The sequence below is a fragment of the Tachypleus tridentatus genome, chromosome 2, assembly GCF_004210375.1.
Source record: "Tachypleus tridentatus isolate NWPU-2018 chromosome 2, ASM421037v1, whole genome shotgun sequence".
Taxonomy (NCBI): Eukaryota; Metazoa; Arthropoda; class Merostomata; order Xiphosura; family Limulidae; genus Tachypleus; species Tachypleus tridentatus.
In genome coordinates, this window is record NC_134826.1 from 151086978 (window position 1) to 151110434 (window position 23457).

Consider the following 23457-nt stretch of genomic DNA (forward strand, 5'->3'; position numbering starts at 1 on the left):
TGTTATCATAAAACTTTATGTGAAGAGAGATATAATTGACGGTGAATGTGTGATGCTGATAACTAACCAAGTATTATTAATGCTAACCAATTCATCTTGTCGTTATTCTTTTTCCACGAGTGTAAAAAATGTGGAATGAAAGTCACTTACCTGGTGTACAAGTTAAATATTCTTATGCAGTGGCACTGGCACAAGATAAACACAGATGATGCTCTGAATTTTCCAAGATGGATCTCATGGTGTGTTCGAAATTTATTTGTGCTGTTATCAACTTTCCTCTGATGCCAAAAGAGTATCCCACTCATTAATACATAAACATCGTTACCAATGCAAAAGTGATTTTAATTAGCTATGATTCTCATAGAGCAATAAATACGACTGAAGTAAAACAAAAATTCTCATAGTTTTGTGGGCCATTATCTAAATGTTGGTTTTGCTTTTGAATTTCCCACAAATCTACCTGAGGCCAATCTGTGCTAACCTAATTTAGCAGTATAAGTTTATAAGGAACGCAAATAGTTATCACCACCCACTGCCAACTATTGGGCTACTTTTTTACCAACAAACAGTGGGATTGATAGTCACATTACAATGTTCCCAAGGCTGGCTGAAAGAGTGAATATGTTTGGTTTTAGAGAGAGAGAAATTAAAGCCATTTGCTGTGGTCCACTTCAGTAAACGATTGAAGGCAGTCTGTAGCTGCTGCTCAATAAACCTCATGTTCGATGATTGACAAGAAATATGAAAGTTGTTGACACAGGGCCTGTTTGCAACAGCGAGAGGGAGTTGTTCAGTGATGGCATTAATTTTTATACTGAAAAGTGTGACACTCAAAACACAGCTCTGAGGGATTCCAAGTTCCTGAAGAAAAGAACGAGAAAGTGTTGAACCTATAAACTTGAAATCTCCTGTCCATTAAAATTTTTTAATAAAAATAGGCAAATAGCTATGTAACCCATATCGCAAAATGCCATACCTCCATGTTGTGTCATAAGCCTTCTCAATGTCAAAGCATATTGATACAGGATGTCATTTGAGAAAGGCTTCTCTGATTGATGTTTCAAGTCGAATCAGGTGGTTCATGGTGGAGTGCTGTCATCAGAACTCACACTGGGTGGGCGAGAGGAGGTTGTTTGATTCGAGAAACTAAACAAGACGAGCATTAACTATCCTCTCTAAGGTCTTATAGAGACAGCTCGTCAAAGCAATTGGACAGTAATTTGAAGGAATCTTGGGATCCTTCCCAGGCATAGAGAAAGGCAGGACAACAGCCTGGTGCCAGGCGTCAGAAAAAACATTTTCCTGCCAGATCCAGTTAAAAACAATTAGAAGAATAGTAAGAGAAGAAGGAGATAGATGGCGCAGTATGTCAGCGTACATCATCACGTCTAACCGATGTACTGCCAGACCAGGGTCAGTTTAAGTTCCACCACTGTAAAGGGACGATTATAGTCACAGAGACAATCAGCTCGAAAGGACAGAGGTGTTTGCTCTGCCCAAGTCTTGATGGCTAAGAAGGTAGTGGAAGAAGCAGGTGTGCTAGATACCTGACAAAAGCTTTCACCTTGAGTATTGGCGATTCTCAGGGTATTAGCCACTTCCTGGCTATCAGAAAGAAAGATCGAGAGGGGGACAGAATGATATTGCCCACTAACCTTTCGAATCTTGTCCCAAATGACTTTGGAACTGGTGGAAGAAGATATCCTTGTTGTAAACTTAATCCAGGATTCCTTCTGACTTTCACGTCTTATCCACCAAGCATGTGCACAGGCCTTTTGGAAAGTGATGCAGTGTGAGTGTTGGGATACCTACGACAAGTGTCCCAGGCCCATTGTTGATCCTTCTGTGCCATGTGGCATGGAGGATTCCACCAGCAGACGAGGATATCGTGGAAGAAGTGTTGAGGTTTTAGGAATACATTGATCAGCTGCTTGTACAATACAGTCAGTTATTGCTGCCACACAGTCGTCTACTGATGGCTGAGAGATGATGGCAGGATCAAGTTCTGCAAGAGCAGTGAAATAGGGCCAGTTTCCCTGATTCAGCTTCCACCGGGGCATGCGGGTTGGGTGGCATCGACCACAGCTAGTCTCTCCAAAATTTATAGGAAAATGATCACTGCCTCGTGGATTATTGTCAACCCTCCATGATAAATGGGAGAATAATGAAGGGGAGCAAATATATATCAATAACAATAACAGCACTTCCCCAGAGGGAATGACGTCCATTAAAGACCTCCAGGATAAAAAAGGGAGACGGCAACTGTTTAATGAGAGCATGAAGATCTGATTGATCATATGTCTCTCCAGGTGACAGGTAGAAAGGACAAACAGTGATGGTAAGACCCAAGGAAACACGGATGGCTATGGTCTCCAAGTGAGTGTCGAGTGACAAAGACAGGGTGAGCACATGCTGATCAACCAACAGTGCCACTCCTTCATGCACTCGTCCATCACACAGCCTGTCACTTTTGTACAATGAAAACAGCTGAAAGGTGACTGTATTGGCAGGTTTTAGAAATGTTTCATGTAATGAAAGACATATTGGATGGTAGGAAGCAATCAGTTTTGATGTCATCCAGATTAGAACGTAAACATAGACTGTTCCATTGTATCAAGGCGGCCATTTTTAAACATATGTGTAGGCGAATTGGGTGGAGAATCCTTCTGTTTACAACCACGTCTCCTTTCCTCACTGTCCTTATTTGAAGGAGGTCTATCGACCTCCATGTACCCTGCCCTGGGTAGATTGAGCAGGTCTTTGCTGTTGGAAGGGGATTCCAGTGACTGAAGACGCGAACGAATGATTGTTTTGCATCTTGGGGTGCGAGAAGGAAATGCCTGTACCCAGAACCAAAGGAAGTAGATCTTGAGGTTGTTGAAATGTATGGAAGGGACAGATATGGGTGTTGAAGTTGATTCATCAATTTTTTCACCATGGAGGTCAAAAGGCTTTACATTTGTTTTGAGAATGATTTTCTTGGAGGCACAGAGAGATCTGTCTGCACTCCCACTTTAGTTGTGGAACGAAGAGCAGCAGCATATGTCTGAGATGAAGCAGTGGACAGCAATTTTCAAGCCTCAGGATAAGTAGTGTTATGAATCATTTCCAAATGCTGCACCTCTTTTTCTTCCAACAGTTTAGGACAAGAACGAAAGTAGGACGGGTAAGAGCCATTGCAATTGATGCAATGAAGGTCCATTTCACACTGATAGGCATCATGATCCTTGCCATCAAAACGAGCACATGTCAGAGACCCACAACATTATGTCTTTCAGTGACCAAACCTCTTACACTGGAAACATCGAAGAGGGTTTGGAATGTACGTCCATACCTTGCAATGGTGGTAGGTGCACGTGGTGATGTAAATGTCAGAACTAGGATACTGTTCAGCAAAGTAATTCCATCTTTGCAAGTGGAGATACACCTCACAGCAGAAGCTCCTTGAGTGGAGAAACAAGCAAGAATCTCTGGCTTCGGGATGTTCTTCAAATTCCTCTCAGCAATAACTTTTCGTGATGAATTCAAATTAGCATGAAGTTTAATCTCAATATATATATCCCCAATTGCCTTTAAATTCAAGAAGAGTTCACTGTGTTCAGATGTGGATGTTTCCATTAATATGTCACCAGATCGAAGCTTCTTTACTGACTTTGGAGAGCCAGCAAGTCCATCCAGTCCCTTCTGAATAAAAAAGGGGAACATTTGCCCTTAAGGTTTGTCTGAAAAAGAATGTAGGATAAGAAAATGAGGAACAACAGTTGTAGAATGTTGAAGATTGCTGCTCAGAAACTTCAAGACATAGTCGTTTTCCTATGGACTGTTTTTTCATTATTTTATTTAAATTTTTAGTTGGAGGATCCATAATAAAAAAAGGAAATTACGGTGCCTATTGACCCCGCTCACCATGGAATCCTACGAGTGAACGCACTGAAATGTCAAACAACGACACTGTAGCAACACCAGGGTTTCATGAGCACTATATCCAAACACCAGCATCTGATACAACATTCACAACATCTGTTCAGAACTTACAACACGTGGTACTTGGTTGATCCCAGCCGATTGGCCCAAGGAGAGCCATCCCAAGGCTGCTCGTCTACAGGAATTCAAGGCCACATTGGTGCATTAGGGTTGGACCCCTCAACCACCAGGCCCTTTCCTAGAAACACGTGGGATGATGTTTAGATACCAGAGGAGGTAAACTGAAGGTACAGAACCTTCCTTGGGAGGTCCCTAACCACATACAAGCATATTAGGAGATGAGGAACAAACAGAAAGTGATATTGAAGTGTAAAAGAACTCAGATCTGCATCTGAGACCTCACAAACCTGTCCAGAAAGTTCTGTAAAGTCTGTGCACGAATTTCCAGTTAGTTGATATAGATATTTTAAATGGCTAAATTAAAAGGCATATAAAAAATCATAACACGCAAATTTTGTATCAAGCACAACAAACAAAATTCAATAACTGCAGTCAAGTCAAGCATCAAAACTAGCACAATAATGCTTCATGCATATAATAATGACCACAAGGTAATAGTTGAGACTGTGATTCCTGAATTTCAGAAAGTTGTAGAAAATCTCACTTCAAGAAATAGAATACTGCAATTACCAAATATGAGAGTCTGCAAAAGATACAAGAAAAACTCAGTTATCTGTATGAGTTTGATCTGAAAACAGGGAAAAATGTAACATACTGTTCAGATAAATCTGCATGCAAACTGTTCAAAAAAGTATTTGCATTATTTATTAAGAACTTGCTTATAAACTGTTGAGATATCCATATGTAAGCATTTTATGTGATGAGAGCACTGAAATTGGAAATAAGAAAAGTTTGCTATGCACAGTAAGATTTTGGACCAATTGTCATTCAGGCCCACAACTAACTTTTACATTTTAAACTTATTTCTTTAATACAATTAACTTTATTTCAAGTTTATGTTTGATTTACCCATAACTTTGTCTATTGCATTGAAGAAACTGTAATACCAACAGCGTTAATTGTGATTCAGTTGTTATAATCATGTCTCACACCTGCTTTCAGCATCTTTCTCAATGGTTCTAGCACAGACACATTTGAACATTAGTGTAGAAATATTAGTATGAAAGTACACATTTGCTGTTGTGTGATTAGTACTTGAATACAATTTATTTGATCTTTCAAACACGTTTATTTTACACATGTTCTTGCCTGTGGCTTCACAATGCAAAGAACAACTTTAACTGCCATTACTTGTAAATGTGTGTCAAAGTTTACAGCAAATGAAGTTTGCTGAACTGATTGGTATATGGTATATAGGCGCAGATAGCTAGTTGCTTTGCACCATAAAATACCAAACCAACCAACCGACCAACATGGTATATATACAGTGAGAAGAGTTTACCAAAGGAAACACATGTCATAAGTATTCCAACTCCTGCTGTGGCAGTATACAATGTATATGTTCTGATGAAGTTTTCATAAGTATTCCAACTCCTGCTGTGGCAGTGTACAATGTATATGTTCTGATGAAGTTTTCATAAGTATTCCAACTCCTGCTGTGGCAGTGTACAATGTATATGTTCTGATGAAGTTTTCATAAGTATTCCAACTCCTGCTGTGGCAGTATACAATGTATATGTTCTGATGAAGTTTTCATAAGTATTCCAACTCCTGCTGTGGCAGTGTACAATGTATATGTTCTGATGAAGTTTTCATAAGTATTCCAACTCCTGCTATGGCAGTGTACAATGTATATGTTCTGATGAAGTTTTCATAAGTATTCCAACTCCTGCTGTGGCAGTATACAATGTATATGTTGTGCTGAAGTTTTCATAAGTATTCCAACTCCTGCTGTGGCAGTATACAATGTATATGTTCTGATGAAGTTTTCATAAGTATTCCAACAATGTATATGTTCTGATGAAGTTTTCATAAGTATTCCAACTCCTGCTGTGGCAGTATACAATGTATATGTTCTGATGAAGTTTTCATAAGTATTCCAACTCCTGCTGTGGCAGTATACAATGTATATGTTCTGATGAAGTTTTCATAAGTATTCCAACTCCTGCTGTGGCAGTGTACAATGTATATGTTCTGATGAAGTTTTCATAAGTATTCCAACTCCTGCTGTGGCAGTGTACAATGTATATGTTCTGCTGAAGTTTCCTAGAACCTTCCTCTTTCTTTTTTTTAATGTGAGTGTGTTTTATCATTCACAAACAATATATGTTATTCATTTGTTTTTGCATGCATTGTAAATATATTCAGGCTTCCTACATGACTAACAACTTATTTAGTTACAAGGATGAGGAAGCCAATTGAACCAAAAGCTGAACCCAGCTGATAAATACTTGAGGATAAATATCAAGAACAGAGGAATATTTCCAGATAATAAAAAGACAGGAACAATAATCAGGAAAGGAAGTCATGCAGACAATATCATTACAAAGGGCATGTGTGGGATACAGAAACCTATTCAGATCAGACTGGGAATAAAGGTAGGGAAACCTCCAAAAAGGAGCTGTCAAAGTCTTGGGTAGGAAATATTGAACAGGATAAAGAATGTATGTGGTGTGGTATTGAATGCAAAAGAAGTTAATGGCAAATACATCATACCAATAATGTCCACAGGCTAATAGGGGTAGGAAGAAAGTGTTAAGAAGTGAAACAAAGAACAGTAAAGCAGTAAAGTTCTACATTTACATCCCAACCCAGGTAGGCACTTGAGAAGGAGGTAAATGAATCTGGAATGAATACAACAAGAGATAGAGAGCAGGGGAGATAAACACAAAACTGTATCAGGAAAACAGAAGATTTGGAATAAGATTGCTTGATATTCTTTGATGGATAAGACTGAAATCCCATGATTGAACAGCTAAGTGATTAGATCTCTGTTAACAGAAACAGTGGGTCAAGAAGAAGGAAAACTCAAAGATATTAAGATTCATGTTTAATGTATTATGATCCATGTTTAAGATATTAGGGTCTGTGTTTAAGATATTAGGGTCTGTGTTTGAGATATTAGGGTCTGTGTTTGAGATATTAGGATCTGTGTTTAAGATATCAGGATCAATGTTTAAGATATCAGAATCCATGCTGAGCAATTTGCTTCACAATTGTTTAAGAGTGTCAGAACGGGGAGGGTTGGAAAAATAAACATGGAGAGGAAGAACTATCGTGCAACAGATAAGAAGACAGATCAAAGGTAATTGATTAAAAATGGATAAAACATCACATACCTAAGAAATAATGTATAAAAATGTGTATTAGGCCTAGCTGATTCGGCAGGTGAAGAACAGGAAGACATGGTAAAATCTAGTGGTGGAAAAAGCTATGAAAATCTCCCTTGGCTCAAACAGGTTATAGCTTGGTCAAAAGGAAGCAAGGCAAGCTCAGAAGAAAAAAGTTGACCCATGTAATGACCAATCTGATGGTGGATAATAACAGATTAATTCAAATATTTTACCCCACTTGCAGCCTGTCAAATAATGATAGTAGAAGGTGTGATACACCAAGTGTTAACCGGAACCTCAGTATTTATTGTAGAAATATATATTAAACAAAATTGTTTGATGTAAAACATGCGAATGTGAGAAAAATTTAAAACTTGGAAATGATGTTAAAGAAATATACATCTTCTACACATATAAAGAAAATTAATGAAGAAATCCCATTTGGAATCCCAAATACAAGTCACACCAAAAATGTCAAAACAAAACAAAAGGTCTAAACACGAGTACTGCCAGACAAGAAATGATAGTTCAGTAGAATTGAGTGAAGGGTGTCGCATGCATTTTGAGAGTATGTCATATTCTTATTGGTGGATGATGCATGCATGAAGATTTGCAGGAGAGATTCACAGAATTAAGTGATTTCCAATGGATGGAGATTAATAGTTTGTCCCACGGGTATTTTTTTTTCTTTTGCATATAGAAGGCAGCAATGAATGAGACTAGTGATTTATGTAGAAGGAGATAATGTATCTTATCAGAATTACATATCAAACTTGTAGCTCACATTGCGTTATTTGACTGAGGTGCTTATATGGGTTGCTTTTAACTTGGGTATAAAAGATCGGAGAAAGCAAGACCAATGTGTTAGGGATGATAAATATGTTTTGGATTGTCAGAGTTCTCATAATAGAGGAAATTCAGGAATTTGTTTTTAATATTATTTTATAAGATTGAGATTTTAAACTTGTATACCATTAAAATTTGGATTATTAGCTATTTTTATACCAAAGTTATTTATATACTTAAGTGACTTAAATAAATGTGACTCACTAAAAACCTTGTGCAAATGCAGCAAAAAACGTCTGTAGAAAAAGTTATAATGAGTAACAATTTTCATAGGAGGAAAGATAAAAACAATGTTTGTCATAAATGGTTGTATAAATAATTTTTTTTAAATTAAATTTTTAATTGTTTGTTTTACGACTGAAAGATAAATTTCTAGATATGTAATTTTATAGTAAACAAATGACAGAAATTAAAAGCTTTAAGCATCAAAAAGCATAAGAAAAATAAAACAAACTGTTTCCAAAATGAAATGAGCACTCACATAAAGTGAGTGTGGATTTTCAAGAGACCAATAGAATTCTACATTTTCTTGATTGTCAGTGCTACTCTTTCCTCTTTCTGGTTGAAGATGAAAAAATGAATTAAGTGTTGAGAGAGGCAGAGCTTGACAAGTTCCTTTCGAAATAATATTTGCCCTAGGAAGATCAAAATTTCTTAACTCAGGTGAATCAATGAAATGCCACATAATTTCGTATTCCACTCCTTCCCGAAATTTATTTGTCTGTAACGAAAACAATTGTTTATATAGGTAAAGTATCCAAGTGTGTTGAAAACATTCAAGATAATTATAATGTAATGTAACAGAAAATTTGTGTGTCAGTTTGTCAGTTATAACCACTGTTTACATTTTGACAGAGTAATCCCTATACAAAATAAACTGACAATGTTTACAATATACTATTAAAGGTATTCCAAAATAATCATTGAAGCCTATATTTTGATAGTAAAGTTTAAAAGACTTACATACATGCATGTATATATAAATATGCCCCTAGTGGCTCAGCGGTATGTCTGTGGACTTACGATACCCGTGGTGGGCAGAACATCGATAGCCCACTGTGTAGCTTTGTGCTTAATTCAAAACAACACCAATATATAATTATAGTTAAAATATTTACAACAGCAGTTAAAGAAAGTGAGAAACAAAAATAATAATGTACATATTAAAACAAAAACTAGGCACCTCAAAATAATGTATAAAATATACAGAATGATCAAAAATTATATTACCCACTTTAAGTTTATTACTTAAGTAACTTGAAACCATGCATCTTTCAACATCTTGTAGCCCAAATGATACATTTTTTACTGTTCTGTGTTTTTCCCTCCAGTCAGTAGTGTTACCTCATAAAACAGCAACTATAAAAGAAATGGTTCATTGTGTTGTTAATAAAAGCTGTTTGTGTGTAGCTACAAGATGTTCGAATTTACTTATTAGTGTATCTTTAGTTATTTAATTTCTAAATTTTGAAATAGAAAAGATAATTTTGGACTACCCTCTGGAGTATTCTTAGGCCTATCACTATTGTAACTAATGTTATCCTTTTGAATGGTTAATTTCTGGTTAACATAAAATAAGATAATAAGATCATAATATAGCTGAGAGAAGCAGAATACTTTGTTATAACATTTTTATAACATAAAGTAAACCCACTTCATTTACCTTAAAATACAATTTAATAGTATTTATGTCTTATACACGATAAGGAAACATAATACTCTTAACATAACATGATCACATTTCCTTGCAGCAAGAAGTAAGAATATTTATTTAATGAAATATAACAGACAACAATGCTTTCCCACAAAGCAGAACAGTGTCTGAGAAAGTTTCTGGGTGACAAATGTAGATCAATCAAGAAGGAATGTTTCTGAGAAAGTCAGAATTACAAGTAATTAATTTTTTCTTAAAACAAGGTTCTCCTTAATATATAATAACAAAGAGGTCAATTATTTAATACAGACACATAAAATCGATGTTTCCATATAGTTTATTATAATATTTTTACACAACATATATCAATAACTATAAATTATACTTCCTAGTGTAAAATAATATATAAAACCTTTTGTGTGAAAGATGAATTCATCAATAATTAATTACGTTCCTGAGTAATCATTATTACAAAAACAAATATCTGTTGATAATGCTGAACAATAACTGGGAAGGTTTCCATGAAACATAAAATAACAAGATGATTCTGTAAATAGTATTTTTTTCTCGTGCACAATAATGTGTAAGAATATTTATGCAATACATATGTAAAAGTAAAATGTTTGTGTAATGTACAATACACATTAAAAATGTTTTTATGTAACACAGAACAACTTGTAGCAATACTTCAGTTAATAAAAAGTAATAGTTATGAAATTTTGTTAACAACATAAAATATTGTCCTCCTCCCAAGTGACTAAGCACTTAGTCCAATTTTAACATATGAAAAATTGTGTTTCAATACTTACAGTGGGCAATGAATAGATAGCCCTGCCCTGGATTAACCATTAGGAAAACAAACACGTGCTTAGAGAACCAAGGGAAGGAAGCCAACACAGTGTTTTTCACATAGCTATCTTGCCCTAAACTTTTTCACTGCCACACTCAGCTTCAGTAGATCTTTTTATTTTGTAATTGTGTTCGAATTTACTCTGCATTGTTAACAAAAACGGTTTTTTTTTTGCTCGGTAGCGACTGAAGTTTCGAGAAACTACTAAACTGTGTATCTGAAGTAAGAAATCATTGATTTACGAAAGATTACTGTAAAGAGTAGTACAGAATGTTGATAAAACTTCAAGTGAAAGTTGATCTATGTTATGATGTCTGACCTTCAAGATAAAATATTTTTCCCAATTATTCCTTCTCTTGTGGCTGTTAAAAGAAATTTTAAACAGTCAACATTTTGTTTTACCTTTCACAGCTCTACTCAGTCATATCTGCAGAAGAATAAGAGAAAATACCACAGAAGCACAAGTTAAACGAAATGGTGACAGATGTGTACAGTGATGTGACTGGTTTTCGGTCAAATTGCATCAGACTTCGACATGTACGACAACATGATTCTTAATGTTGTTATGTATACATTATACTACTAGTAGTAGTACAGTACTGTGGCACCGTGGTCATACAAAGATACAGTAAAGAACCGACAAATCAACAAAATCAATTTAGGATTGTCTGAAAAAGAGCATGAATTGAACAAGTTCACGTGAGGAAGTCTAGTACAGAGTACTAGATTTAACGTCAGTGGCCTCAGTTGCAATGTATTAGCATTAGACCTAACGTTAGTGTTGTTATCTGAGAACTGAGCAACAATAACGTAAGGCCTAAATACTGTAACTAGTTTAGTGTAAGTACACTGGAAATGCTACTGCATACTAGAATAATTAAGTGTACTATTCCCAACTTAAGGCCATCTTTTTTAATTTGCCTTCACATCCAGACAGGCAGATAAAGTTTCAGACATATGCCTATTTTGTTGATGTATGATTTGTTGGCTCATCTGAAGTCCCCAGGTCAAACTGAGCTCGAAGTTAAGGTGACAACTCATTCTTCAAATACTTGATTAGGATTAAGGAACTCTGGTCTAGGTCTAACCCAGTATTTAGTAGTTCAATGTGCAGTACAGTTTACAATTGATTATATGTCATGTATGTGTACCAGTACAGAATGATCACTGTGTATATAGGCTACTAAAATATGTATTGTTGATCACAAATTGTTTTGGAATACGTTATGGTTCACAATGGATTTACATGTTACCATTAACATTGCTTCTTACATACAGCTATCATAGCAACAACCTTAATGAAACCTTTGCAGTGACTCAAAACTAATTCTCCTAAAATGGATTGAAGCCAGTCTCAAATGGTTTTAATCCAATCAGAATGCAGCAAATCAATAAAGGTATTTATGAATTCATGTTCATGTGCTGATGGACTTAGATCAGAGGATAACTTTCTGACAATCATTGTCTAAATGTGGACCCAGAGTTTAGTATGTTTGATTGTCTTACCAACGTTTTTCTTTATGAATTTCAGTGATATTTAATCATTATAACTATATATAATCCATATTCTTTTTTGTTTTGTTTTTAGTTTTGTTTCTCTATTTTTCAGACTGCAAGATGAAATGTGTTCAATTAAGTGGTGCACAAAAAAGAAAACTTGCAAAAAAAGAACCAACAAAAGCCTTTGGATTTAGTGGCCAAGACAGGAAAGCTGACTAATTTTTTTCACTCAACTTACACAACACGATTTTCCAAATCAAACCCATCTCCTCCATCAGAAATCACTTGTTCTGCATCTGACTCTGACAAGATTGAAGTTGAACTAATCTCCACACCTACAAGTACCACTTTTTCCCCTTCAAGGTCAGAACATCATGATGACGTTGAGGTGTCACAGGCTAGCTCAACTCGAACAAATTTCACAACTGGTCTCACTTTGTCTGTAAATTCTCCTGATATCTCTAGTGTTAATGTACACAAGACAGTGTGAAGATGAAATAATTACTCAAAATGAAAATCTACTGGATTATGGTAAAATGCTTCAGTCTACAAAAGATGAAGAAACTAAAGCAAATGATTCAGAGTTGTGGCTCAATTTCTCTGCTGATTATGCAGCATAGTGGATTATTTGTGTAACAACTGACTGTCGACACCACAATGGACCATTTAGCAAATCTTGCTGGACTTTCAATAGTGATAAACAAATGAGATACTGTTTGCAAAAACTTTTCTTTGGGGTAATATTTTAGAAGCTTTAGAATGTCCAGTTGAAGACCGGTCACAAAAGGGAGACACTAGAAGAGAAGCAGACAACTTTGAAATTAAGATGCAGAAGCTAGAATTTGTTTTTATGTTGACCATGTAAGACGAGATTTTGTAAAAGTTTCATAAGGCAAGTCAAGTTCTGCAAAATGAGGATTAGAACTTTAAAACACATGTAGATCTGTACGGGTCATTTACTGACCAACTCCGTACTTTTAGGGATGACTTTGAAAGATTTGAAGCAGTTGCAAAGGAAATACTAGCAGACATTGATTTCAATGTAGCTCAAACTCACAAACATGTAATAAACGTGTCAGAAGGAAGGTACTCGATGATGGAGATGCACAAAAAGTAGATCTGAATGCCAGAGATAAATTTCGTATCACCACCTTCTACACAATTGTTCACAAACTAGAAACCCAGATGAGAAGAAGAGGAGAGGTGAACAAAGAAACAACAAACAGATTTTTTTTCCCAACTGATGTGACAAATGATGTCACTTCATCTGCTGAAACTGAAAGGTACTCTTAGTGTTCCAAAAGCTAACTGATGCTTATCCAGAGGACTTGGACACTAATTTCTCTGCCAAGCTTCAGCAGTTTCATTCATATATGCACCATAAGTTCAGTGCAACAAAATTGTAAAAACAGATTCAGTCATGCTGAACTTTATATAATAATTTAAGACAAAATTGAGTGTGCGTTTCCAAATGCAAACATTGCATTGCATATATTTTTAACATTAATGGTCACAAATTGCACAGCTGAGCATTCATTTTCTCAACTCAAGCATATTAAAAACCCGAACAGAACAACTATGTGACAAAACAGGCTGGATGCCTTGTCTCTGCTAAGTTTAGAAGCAGATTTGTTACACCAAATGAGTTATGAGAACTTGATCAAAGACCTTGCAATTAAAAAATTAATGTCTTAATAACTTTTCATATAACAATGGAGGGGACCGAGGGGGCACCATTGTTGGGCTGTGCTAAGGGCATCAGTTGCCCTTAATCAGGCCCTGACACAGCCCATTATATAGTTCTGTGCTTAAAATTCAAAAAAAAAATTTAAACATCAATAAAGCTGTTCTGTGTGACAAAATAATGAGTAAAAACATTCCTATTACAGAAGTAAGAATTAAACGCTACATGTAAGTTGTTTCTGTTTAAATAGTTTTGTTCCTTTTTTATTACGCACCAAGCTACACAATGTGCCATTTCTACCATGTAACAAGTACCAAAATCCACTTTTTAATACATGCCATCACTGCTAAACCACTTGTGGGCTTGGTGAGATAGATAAAAAGAAACAATATTTCTGTTGAATGTAAAAGAATAATTATGTATTACATAGAATAACTTATTAGTGTTTTTGTTTAAAATACAGTAATGAATGAGAAGGTTCAGTATAACAGTTAACGAGTATCAGGAATAAAATAACTTGTGGTGTCTGTTTCTGAAAGATTAACATGTAAATATGTTTCTGTGGAACACAGAAATGTGACTGAGAATATTTATGTAACACAAAGTGACAGGGAAAAAGGCTTCTGTGTAATAGGGATAAATTAGGAATAATTTTACTCTGTGTAACAGTGAAAAATGAGAAACAATTCTTTACATAACAGAGTAATGAACAAGAATTATTCTGTGTGATATATATTATGAGGTAAAAATGTTTATAGTTAACATAAATTAGTGAGTACACTTTTCTATGACATAAATTATAGTCTGTTTAGCACAAAACTACACAATTAGCTGTCGGTCCACAGAAGGGAATGGAGCAACCAATATTTGCGCTACAAGTCCTTAGAGTTATCACTGATCCATTGGGGAAGAAACTATTAATTTAAATTCAACACAGCACTGTTGTAAACAATATTTTGATGTAAAAAAGAAAAACAAACAACAAAATTATTCTAGAATATTGATTAAATGGTAAGAATACTTTATTATGATAAACATATAAGAATATTTATTTGTAATGCAAAATTATGTGTTAGACATTTATTGGTAAAATAAATGCTTGGTTATAACATAGGATAACAGGAAAAAATGTTTCTGTGTAACCTAGACTAATGACATCACGTCATAATTTAAGTGATCTATAATAACAAACAAAAATGTTTCTTTTTAACACAGACATAATAAGAATAACAGTAATGAATGTTTCTCCTGAAGCAAGAATTACAAGAATAAAGATTTCTGGGTAAAGAAAACTGACAATTAAAAACCTAGTTGTGAAACAAAAATAACTGTATAATATATAATAAACTTACTTTAATATAAAGTTAAATGATGAATAGTAGTTTTGTACATGAAAGAGAATGACAAATAAGTATGTTAATGTGTAACATATACTAAGGAATAATACGTATTTTGGATGCAATAATAGGAAGTGTTTATATTTCTCTGTAGCAGGAATTAGCAAGTAAAAATGTTTCTGTGACAGATATAATTATGTACAAAATCAGCTTTTCTTGTGTAACAAATAAAAGTGTATCTTTCTAACACAGATTAAGCTGATTTCTTATGTTACAGAAATGTAAAATACAAAGACTGTAGTGTAAAAACTTACTTCATATTCCTCTATTGTGGATTTCCAAACAGCCGACATTAAATAGTTCCCAGCATTTCTACTGTAGTGGATAGTGCTCTCAAACAAATAATTATAAAGCTGTAGTAGATAAAAATGGTAATTCTCATTCATATAGTCACTCTTATCAGTTACTCTCAGTCCATCATTTTCTAACCCTGTATTAGTATCACCAAAGTCCCACTGTAATTGATGCACTGCTTCTTCTATCAAACCGATAGCCTAAAAAGCAAATATATTTGTTTAATATATTACAGTTTACTTACGTACTATTATGCAAAAATAAATAAGCATGATTGTTTGAGGTTATATTCATATATGACATTAGATACGATTCTTTTATATTCATATACAAATATCTATTACTGTGCATTATTACAAGGATCTTTAGAAATCTGAAACACAGAATAAAGCAAAACATTAATATAGAACATAAAATTATTCTTTAATAATAATAAATCATTGTGTTAAACATTCTTTTCTCAACTGGTAATACCTATAGTTTGGAGCAACTACATATCTGTGGATAGCTCACAATTACTTTTTTTTTTTCCTGTAGACCTAAAAGAAACACAGAAATTCTTAAATAAATGTTTACAATTATTATTCAAATGAAAACATCATATAAAAAAGACATAGGTAAATTATACAATTTAGGAATTTTCACAGATGAAATTGGTTTCTGTCAATGATAATATGGCAATTCTTCAAATGCAGCAAATGCTAAAACTTGATATTAAAAGTGGTGAAAATAATATAACAATTTAATTGTTATAAAAAACACAAACAATATCGTGATGAATTAAAACAGTGTATTAAAACAAGAACCATTTTCATTTTAACATATCTTTGACGATTTGATCAATGTCTCAATGTAACTCTTCATATGAAATTTTTATAAGTTGTTACTTCATCATCATCCTCGCTGGATATACAGCTTTCCACAATACCAATTACTGTATATGTTATCTTCATAAGATATAATTTGTTGAAGCTCTAGTTAGCAAAATGTATTATTAGACATAATTGGTAAAATCTATATATAATAATAAAATCAACCAATGGTAATCATGTAACTGAATATGAACTGCTCCATGAAGATTAAAACAGAACAATAATTTAATGGAATATATGTCACTTTGCTGACATTGAAAAAATATTACTCATTCAAAGAATATAACACATTAAAAAAGGATAAACAACTGGCTAACCTCTTATGTGTTTGGATTTTTTCAAAATTAGCTACAAAAGTAAATTTTTTATTTCACTTTTGATAGTCTATACTAAAATATCCAATTGAAACAAAAGATTTGGTGATGTGTTATTGTACTTCTGAACAAAATATGCTGGATAAATAAATGTTTTTATTATTTAGGTAATATTACAATAAAGATTAATAATATTATTCTCCAGTGTTCATGATATATAATTCAGAATAAATCTCGCAGAGGTAAGCACAAACAGCATTACCAATGCCGTCCCAGCTAATACTGATTGTAATACATGTTTACATATGAATAGATTTGAACACGTAATTAAATATATAACAATAAATAACTTGCTTGAATTAACTTGGGCAAATATCTTTTGAAACATTGAGGACGTGTAAGTTATCTTGGGCAAATCCTAGAAGAAGTTAAAATAATTTTTAAAAGTTGCAGATCATGTCAAAAGGAGGAGATGCAACCTTAACAATGTAGGGACAACATTGAGACTGAGTTATTTCCTTGCAGCTAAAGATATAGAAGATTTTGATGACATAAACTGAAACTAGTTTCAACTGAAAAACGACAGGAATAATAGTTTTCAGGTACAACTAAGTGAGAAAAGAAACTGCAATTAAACACACTTAGTTTGATAGAAGTTAGATAACTTAATCAAAAACTAAATATAATGTAAGCCTAGAAATATTCATGATTAATAGAAATAAAAAAGTACAAGACAAGCATAATATGTGAAGTGCAAACTAATTCATTTGAAACTTAATACAAAAGGGTACTCTGCTATTATTGCTAAAAGTACTTTGGTAGTCTTCACAATATTAACAAAACTAAAAAAAGGACCCACTCAAATTATTTATGAATGGAACAATTCTCAAGGCCATAATGAAAGGCCACTAACCTACAATTTAAAATAATTTGGGTTAATCACGTAAAGAATATTCTAACAAAAGTTTGGAAGTGAAAAAATTATATATGAAGTCTAATGGGTAAAAAGAATGGTACCTCGGCAGACAACATAATTAAGATCTATAGAGCATATATAGGCTCAGTAATTGAATATGTCTGCCTAGCATGGGTAAACACAACATCAAAAACTATCAATAAACTACAAATGACATTACTCATTACAGCATACAAAGTACCCAGAACCACATCATCAAAGTTTATGCACAGATAAGCAATTATACAAACTATATCTGATAGACTCCTAAATAATTCACTAAATTATTTCACAAAACAGTGGCAAAAATGACCTGTGTGAATTAGATTGCTTCTGTAAACATGATGGAGATAACCTTAAAGAGTAAATGTATTTATGTTTAAAAGGCAATCAAATGTTGTACTTTTACAACATCAGTTTTACAATATCAGTTTTCAGCTGATATGACAGCATTATAAGCGTGTTTATGTAAATACTCACAATTAGTATAAATTAATCAATGTGAAAAATACACATGGAACTATTTGACATACTCAGGATACTTGCAACAATGAACTGAAGAGAAAAATGTATTCATTAGCATGGATACAAATGTAAATACCTACATGGGCATTGACCAAAAATGGGTTGGGGTAAGTGCGAGATATCCTGATCCTCCCAGGTCTATAAAATAGACCTACACACCAATTATGAGAACAGTACAAGCCCACTAAGATTTCAATCAACATGTAATGAAGGAAGGTACTTCAGATGTAAGAATGAACATGAAAGTTAACATTTTCCAGCACAGTAAATATATTTCTGATAGATACGTCCCTCCACTCTCATCAATGTTACTTTCTATATGCATACTTTTTATTACACATTAACCTTAAGACTTTCATCTGATCACTTATGTTTCCATATGAAACTGCTGAGTTCTTGTATGTAAATAACCATGCAACAACTTTCAACAAACACAAGTGCAGCACCAACTCTTGATGGTTCTTCTATACTGAGTGTTTAATCCTCACATCATGGTTATGTATGAAAGTAATATCCACTGGAAGTGGGAAAAGTTTTGAGTGGAAGGAAGAAAAAAATCAGAAATAGATTTTTAATGTTGGAAAATAGTAACTTCTGCTAACATCTAGCTATAACACTGCATTGATGTGGTGAAGAGACTGGTGTGAAGATTTATCCAGATGAGACCCTTTCAGGAAATGCCCAAAAGGAACTCATTCCATGCAATGTCATATACTTTGAAACAGTATAGCAGTAAAACTGGGGGCAGCGACATCTCGTCTGTACCAAGACACATTCTTTGCCTTGAAAGGAAATGTCCCAAGAACAGATGAAAAATACAAGCACAGTACCATAACCTACATTAGGTTTTCAGAAGTGCGACATGTGTAGTGTTGCTAGAATATGTCAGCCAATACATCATGAGTCAATCTGAGAAAAAAGCAAGATGCTACCATCCTGACAGTGATAGGATGGAAATCACTGCCATCTTTACCTCAACCCAGTGGAGTGAATTTGGAAAGGTAGATCAATCTTGCAACTAAGTACGATCTTGTGCTGGCTGATCCTGTGCCACTCTAACAACAGACTATCTGGAAACCTGACATCTCTACAGTGTTAGGATGGAGAAAAGCTAGCTGGAAGTGAACTGTACTATGTAGACAGAATGACACCACCCTACTCTCTACTGAGTGAAATAGGTTAACATGCAGAATGCAACATCCATGGTTCATCAATCCAACATCTGGGAACTGATGACAAGAAGTTGAAGGTTCCAAATGAAGAAGAAAAAGGAACACCAGAAAGCATAATAAGGATTAAAAATCTTACTTTTATAAGAAGGCCATCCCTGGGTATCAAACTAGGCATGGAGGATGAGCTTGAGTTCCTTCCAGTGTTACTTATGCTAATCCATGAGCAGATATAGACCAGGTTGGGCCCTATTTAGGGAAAGAAGCACCATGAGAATACCTTGTGGAATATTGATTGTTCAATACTATACCAGGTTAGAACAGCTCTATATTTGGCAGGTCCTTGTTAACTATACACCTATGAGAGGCAACATAGAACACTGAACAATATTCTGCAGTAGAGTATAGGGCTATAGAAAAAAAAGAGGGTAGGAAAAAAAGAAACACCCAGACAGATAGAGTTTCTTGTGTTCAAAACAGAAACTGTAGGCAGACTTCAAAAGTTTATAACCCAATAAAGAAGAAATGGTCAAACAACGAAGACAATGTGTGAAAAAAGCATGAGGAGTCAACCACATGCCATTTCAAACAATTTTCTCTAATAAACAAAAAATCTGAATAAATAGACAAGACTTTGAACAGGAATAAAGTTAATAAATAAAAGGAAGAGGTGTAGTGGTGAATGAACTATAACCCTCATGAGCCAAAGATGTTTTATGGAGAAAAGCACAGTCCAGATAAGAGAAGGATAGAGACATAACAAAGCAGGGTATGAAAAAGTAGTGATGTCTTACACTTTATAATGCTGACAAATAACGACAAGAAACTGGATTCAAAAGTTTTTCAGGAACAGATAGTAAAGGGGTTAGAAATCGAAAGGTTCAAAGGGATTAAGGTAATGGTAAGGATAATATCCTTGAGATCCTAGTCAGCCAGGTTACAAGGATGGCAGATGAAGCATATTAACTACTGGTGAAGTAATAACCCATCAAGAATGAAAAAACTAGAAAGTAGTAAAGAAAGCCACGGACTCAAATATTATGGGAAGAAGACAAACATAACTTTCTGTAGGAGAAGCTACACTGTGATGGAAAACAAGAAAAACACTGATGAGATTTAAAGAAATTAATAAACATGAGAAGGACACAAAATGTCAACGTAGACCAATGTCTGCACTCGATGAATCATTTTCAAACTTAAGTAGCAGGAAAAGAATGCCTGAGCTCCTTACCGTAAAGTCTAGATTTATACAAGTAGAGAAGTCCACATTAAATGCTACCAAGAATGGAGTAATTTGGGACAATGAAAAACCCAATACTAACTCAACAAATAGCTAAAAAACAAATAAGTAACAGCTACAACTGGAAAGAAAGCTTTGTGATTCTTATATGAAACAAATAAAATAGGAAGAGCTGGGTTGTTAAGCAAAATATTTAGCACAAACTTAAACATGGTATTACCCTATCCCATAATAGTGTAATAACAGTCAGTTTGGGTTACACTAATATTAGAAAGAAGTAAGGTATTCCAAGGGTAAATAAATTAAGACAGTATCAACTAGGTAATCAGAAAATTACTCAATGAACACGATCAAGGCGAAACAACTAAAACAAAAACACAGAAAAACAAGAAATAGAAAATAAATTTGTTTTGTCTGCTGATTACCCATAAATGAAGCACACTGTGTTACAAACTGTGAATTTCATGATTCTCATTTTATTTATCTAAATATTGTTGTACTTTTTGAAGTGTGGCAGATAAAATCTCACTATTTGATTATAATGGCCTAAAACTTGGCAACAGATGTTTTTTACTAGTTGCTTTCCCTCTAGTCAGTAAGTTAAATATATGGGACAGTAAGAATCATGTTATATTCCACACAAATAAGAAATAAACATCAAAGAGAAATCTACATTGCTCAAAATATGACAGAATAACTGAATATTAGTTAAGTAAATTATTCTCAGCTTTACCTGTATAATTATAAGGATTATAAATTGTAAGACACAACACATTATATCTATTGCAACAAGCTTGTGTATTTTACATAACTTTATAACCACCATGTGACCATACATACTATAACTATGAAGGCACTTAATGAGAAATTTGGAAGGCCTTCCATAAACTTTAGAAGAAAATGGAAATAGTTTTCAATTACTATATTTCTTTATGGAAATTGTAACAGCAAACCGTAACTGTTTACCCTGAAAGTTTATAACATTATACATATATTTATATTTAATTTTATGTTATTGCCTTATGGGCCATCTCTAACTAATAATCCTTCCATGCAATTTGTAGATCATTCAGTGAACATATAGCTCACATTACCTTACCAAATTACTCACAACCATAGTTTGTGAGAGATGTTTATTGTTAGTAGTATTTGTTCATTTTACATGAAAAAACTTTATACAACCTAATAAGTGTCTAATTTTTACACTTTAGTTACTTTTAAACAACAAATAAAGAATACACACGAAAATAAGAAATACACTACCTTCTTTAATTGTGCTATACAAACAAAATTTTACCTCACTTTTATTACACAAATTGTGTTACAACAAGAAATATTTTTTTATTTAATTAAATAATGCAACTAAGAACATAGAATAATGACATGTGATGCCAGACAATATTCTGGAATTATCACAATAATTCAAACTTTTTACCTATGCGATAAAAGCAGTCAAAATTTCAGCTATGCACAATGACCTGTTTTCCAATGGGAACAGTTTGAACTGGAAATAAAATTGACCATTCTCTGTACATATAATAATATAATATTATACATTATTTTACAGATTAAGATTTTGGCTTACTATTGATTATAACTCCCCATTGCACCAAACATGCTCGCCCTTTCAGCCGTGGGGGCGTTATAATTTTATGGTCAATCCCACTATTCGTTGGTAAAAGAGTAGCGCATGAGTTGGCAGTGTGTGGTGATGACTGGCTGCCTTCCCTCTAGTCTTCCACTTCTAAATTAGGGACAGCTAGCACAGATAGCCCTCGAGTAGCTTTGTGTGAAATTCAAAAAACAAACAAACAAACAAACAATTGATTATAAATTATATAGTAATAAATGTTTGGGAGAGATTACTGGTAACTTATTAAAGACAGGTTGTGATAGGTGGGTGTGGCAGGATGTGTCTCATTTTATAGTTTATGGCTCTGAAACCAAATAAGGGCTTGTAAAAATATTTTTGTCTGTATAGAGGTTATAATGTCATTGCATAGGTCACTGGTTAGGCCACATTTGGAATATTGTGTTTAGTCTTTGGATTCCTTTCTTAGGAAAGGCATTTAATTTGTTGGAAAGAATTCAGAGAAGCATTACATGAATGGAACCTGTGATGGAATGGTTGTCACATGAGACGAGGCTGAAAACATTCAAATTGTTTTCTTCTAGAAAAGAGAACCCTTCTCTTGGGAGTATCCAACTGCGGTACTTAAGATTGTAAATGGATTTGTTAGTATTACTGCATAATCTTTCTCTATATTTACTAGTGAAAATAGTAGGACCAGAGACAAGTATACATTTTAGCAGGGTAGGATTCAGTTACAGCTGAGACAGTTATTTTTATAACAGAACGGGTGGTCTTTGAAATGAGTTGCTTTCAAATGTTGGAAAGCCACCAAATTTAAATGGCCTTAAGAAAAAGTTTGATTAGTATATGAATTACAAGGGCTGGTTTTTAATTTGGTTTATTTTAGTTAGTTTAGAGTATGGAACAGCTGAAATGGATCAATAGCTCCAATGTTGTCCAAAAATATTATGTTATGTTGAGAATGAAGGCTACAAAAATTATTCTCTGCCTGTGTAATAGTTATATCATAATGAGTAACTTACATTAAATTCTGTACTTCTCAGAGGGGTGATAAATAAGTTAGAAAAGAAGACAGACATTGAGAGAAGATCTCAGTTCTGATATGAGGGGAGATTGAGAATTATTAGAAATAGTTTCTGATATTATCAAGAACTTAAGTAATATAAAATTTTGATTTATTAACTATGTTTTGTTGCCTGGTTTATTCTAAAATATTGATAATAATTTAGTTTAATTCAAACTTGAATGTAATTCTGAAAAAAAGTTGTGACATGTGAATTTTGGCCTAACTGATGTTAAACAGATTCTTAATTCAGCATTTAAAACATAATCTCAACATCAGCTTT

The 23457-nt window shown here is 33.9% G+C and overlaps 1 protein-coding gene across 18 annotated transcripts in view; it reads right to left on the reverse strand.

Annotated features, from left to right (window-relative positions):
- Positions 1-23457, reverse strand: part of LOC143245365 (uncharacterized) — a 161196-nt gene that overhangs the window by 41034 nt on the left and 96705 nt on the right. For 17 of the 18 annotated variants that reach the window (XR_013025604.1, XR_013025607.1, XR_013025605.1 and 14 more), the window contains 2 exons: positions 15403-15642; positions 8545-8784 (listed from right to left, as the gene is read on the reverse strand). Coding sequence is in view for 13 of the 18 variants with exons in the window: in XM_076491617.1 (XP_076347732.1) it covers positions 8545-8784; positions 15403-15642 (480 nt within the window). In the remaining 5 variants the exon portion in view is untranslated. The remainder of the gene's footprint in view (positions 1-8544; positions 8785-15402; positions 15643-23457) is intronic. The other variant, XM_076491616.1, reaches the window with a different exon arrangement.